The sequence below is a fragment of the Austrofundulus limnaeus genome, unplaced genomic scaffold (genome assembly GCF_001266775.1).
Source record: "Austrofundulus limnaeus strain Quisiro unplaced genomic scaffold, Austrofundulus_limnaeus-1.0 Scaffold341, whole genome shotgun sequence".
Lineage (NCBI taxonomy): Eukaryota > Metazoa > Chordata > Actinopteri > Cyprinodontiformes > Rivulidae > Austrofundulus > Austrofundulus limnaeus.
The window spans coordinates 204,644-207,858 of NW_013952743.1; the positions used below are offsets into that span (position 1 = coordinate 204,644).

Genomic DNA, 3,215 nt, shown 5'->3' on the forward strand with positions numbered 1-3,215 from the left:
GTCTCATGGATCATGGACAGTCTCATGGACAGTCTCATGGATCATGGACAGTCTCATGGATCATGGACAGTCTCATGGACAGTCTCATGGATCATGGACAGTCTCATGGATCATGGACAGTCTCATGGACAGTCTCATGGACTGTCTCATGGATCATGGACAGTCTCATGGATCATGGACAGTCTCATGGACAGTCTCATGGACAGTCTCATGGATAGTGTCATGGATCATGGACAGTCTCATGGATCATGGACAGTCTCATGGACTGTCTCATGGATCATGGACAGTCTCATGGACAGTCTCATGGATCATGGACAGTCTCATGGACAGTCTCATGGATAGTCTCATGTCAGTGATAATCATGTTAAGAAGACTTTCAGTCCAGACAGCTGCTTATTACAATAATTCAATAAATGCTTTGTTTTATTTGCAATACTAGGTTAAGGAAAGTAAGGCAATTGTCTTCGCTCAGACATTGTCAGCAAATTAAAACTTAAAGCTCAGTCATTAAATTAATACCATCATAAATCACCCGACACAACAAACCGATTATGAAATTTGTTGCCAAGACTTTTAATAATCTATTTTTAACAATTATTTGTTGCAGCCCAAGTGACGACTAAACACATTTTTTATCTGTCTTCTAAATACCAGTTTTGGGACCACGCTAGCATGTTGGGTACACCATGTTACACACACAGTCAAATAGTTGAATAAGCCAGTGTTCAACACAATATACATGTTCTTAGGTGAGGTTATTTTTTAACTTGTCAAGCTCATAAACACAGCAGGAGCAACATTAATAAAATTTTAGATGTTGGGAACAGCTGTTAGCATTAGCCTAAAAAATGAACAAACCACCAACTATCATTACTTTGCTATTTCTGTTTGTGCCGTGAATGTAAAAATATAATCAGGCTTCTTTTGTWTTCCAAAGTTCAGTTTGTTCAGAAAACTGGTCGCTTAGTAATGCATCAGCATTAAATAATCACGAGTCATAAATAGTAAATAGACTGAACCCATAGTACTTTATCAAGTCCCATCAGACTCCAAAACACTTTACACTAGTCATTCACCCCCCCCCCCCACACACACACACACAATCTGGTACAGCTATTTTTAGGGGGACCTGACATTAACTTCCATTATTTTCTACAGCCTAACCCTGACCACCAACCCTAACCCTAACCTCACAGGTACCTACCTGACCCTAAAACTAACTTAAAATCAATTCACACATTGGTCCMAAACCCAACCCCCTCATGGGGACCCATAAGTACCAATCAGGTACCCATAATTAACATTAGGTCCCCACAAGTAGGTTTGTATAACAAAAAAACTGTCCCACAACATAGGAAATGCCAGTCCACACACACACATTTCCTTGTATTTGCATCAAACTGAGGACTTTGTATTGACTTCCATTCATTTTTGTAAATGTATTTATGCCTAACCCAGACATTTCCCCTAAAATTAATCATTAATGGCTTATAGTTAACACTAATCTGAACCAAAACTTAATTCACACCATACCTCTAAACCTAACTATCAAAGTACAGCAGAGCTGCAAATAAAGTGAGGACATTGAAGTGGTCCTCACTTTACATCAAAGACCTCACTTTGATAGTAACTATGGTGCAAATGGTCCTCACTCTGTGGTAAAAACAAGTACACACACGAACACTGATGGTGGAGGCAGACATTGCTTGATCTCTGACTCTGGTTTTCTTTCACCTTGTGCCACAGATTACGAGTATCTGCACTCATCGAATGGCATCATCTTCCTCTATGACATCATCAATAACGTGTCCTCAGAATTCTTGAGCCCCGAAATGTTTGTGAGTCGTCTCGTAACGACGTTGGCATAAATTCTACAAGTCTGTCCAAACAAATGCAGTGTGAAACTCACTCTCTATGGTCTTGTTTACAACACAGGCTGAAAAAGATGCTTATGACTACCAGCTGTCTGCTGACCGCAGATATGTTGCGTTCATGAGTAACTACACTAAGGTACGTTGAACATTTGTGCCCCACCTGGTGCTAATTAACAATCTTCTGACCTGCTTTGTGTTTTTTCTCCTACAAAGTTGTGGAGACACTCGTTCACAGTGTCCTACTCACTGTATGACCGGAGTTTAAAGTAAGCAATATTTTAGAAGAATCRTAAACGTACTGCAGCTCAAAGGGAACACTCACTCCAGGTGCACTAATGTCTTTCAGAAAGTTTGTCCCTGCTGCCATTCCTGATGAAGTCCAGTACTTCGCCTGGGCCCCTGAAGGGGATAAACTGGTAATCCTGCAGCTTTTAAGTGGATTAACAAACAACTTTCCCCCATAAAAACCCTCACTTGGTAGGATCAGAGCAAAAGGCCATGTTTTTAAAAATGTGTTTGTGTCTCCAGGCCTACGTTTGGGGGAATAATGTGTACWTAAAAACCAACCCAGAGACACCACCTCAGCAAGTCACCTTCAGCGGAGAGACTAATAAGGTTTTAAATGGGATCCCAGATTGGGTTTATGAAGGTAAGATGATCACATGCAATCCCTAATTAGGCTTGCAGATAGAGTTTTGTGATCTTGACCTCATTTTTGTGTTCCTTTAGAATGTGGTCATGGATTTTTGTCCTGCCAATAAGATGTGATCAAATCCAGATGCGGATTGGATGATATAATCTCACACAACCTGTTGCAGATTGTATTTAAGTTTTAACTAACAGAAAATTAAACTTTTTAAACTTTTTATGCTTTTTTAGGTTTACTCATCAAAGCTGCAGAATTTAAAAGGATCATGTTGGTCTTAATATGTTGATATTTCTCTGCAAACCTACCAGTCTAAAGCTTAGATTCTCCTTCCATGAAGCAGCTCTGGTGTCTCCTTCATCATTTAGTCTTTTCTCTCTAATACGTGGAGATGTCCCTAATTGCCATCATGTTGCCAAATGTTGGCAGGTATGCATTGTCCAAAATTAACCTTCAAACTGGATGGAGCTTGCACCAGAGCAACCAGTTTACATTATTTACTCAGAATGCTTTGTGGCATAAATAACATAGCAGCATATGTGTAACAATATGTTTATTTTCATTTATAGAATAGAATAGAAAAGAATAGAATAGAATAGAATAGAATCCAAGAAGAACCAAGATGGCGGCGGTGGCGGCAGATGTATGTAGCTGTGCAGTATCGCTGCAGGAAAATACATTCCCATTTGGCTTTA

The 3,215-nt window shown here is 39.7% G+C and overlaps 1 protein-coding gene across 3 annotated transcripts in view; it reads left to right on the forward strand.

Annotated features, from left to right (window-relative positions):
- The window catches only part of dpp4 (dipeptidyl-peptidase 4), a gene marked incomplete at its 3' end in the record, with an annotated part of 67,212 nt that overhangs the window by 30,156 nt on the left and 33,841 nt on the right, over positions 1 to 3,215 (forward strand). For all 3 annotated transcript variants that reach the window (XM_014022747.1, XM_014022748.1, XM_014022749.1), the window contains 5 exon segments: positions 1,747 to 1,838; positions 1,936 to 2,010; positions 2,088 to 2,140; positions 2,221 to 2,290; positions 2,403 to 2,523. In XM_014022747.1, coding sequence (XP_013878201.1) covers positions 1,747 to 1,838; positions 1,936 to 2,010; positions 2,088 to 2,140; positions 2,221 to 2,290; positions 2,403 to 2,523 — 411 coding nt within the window.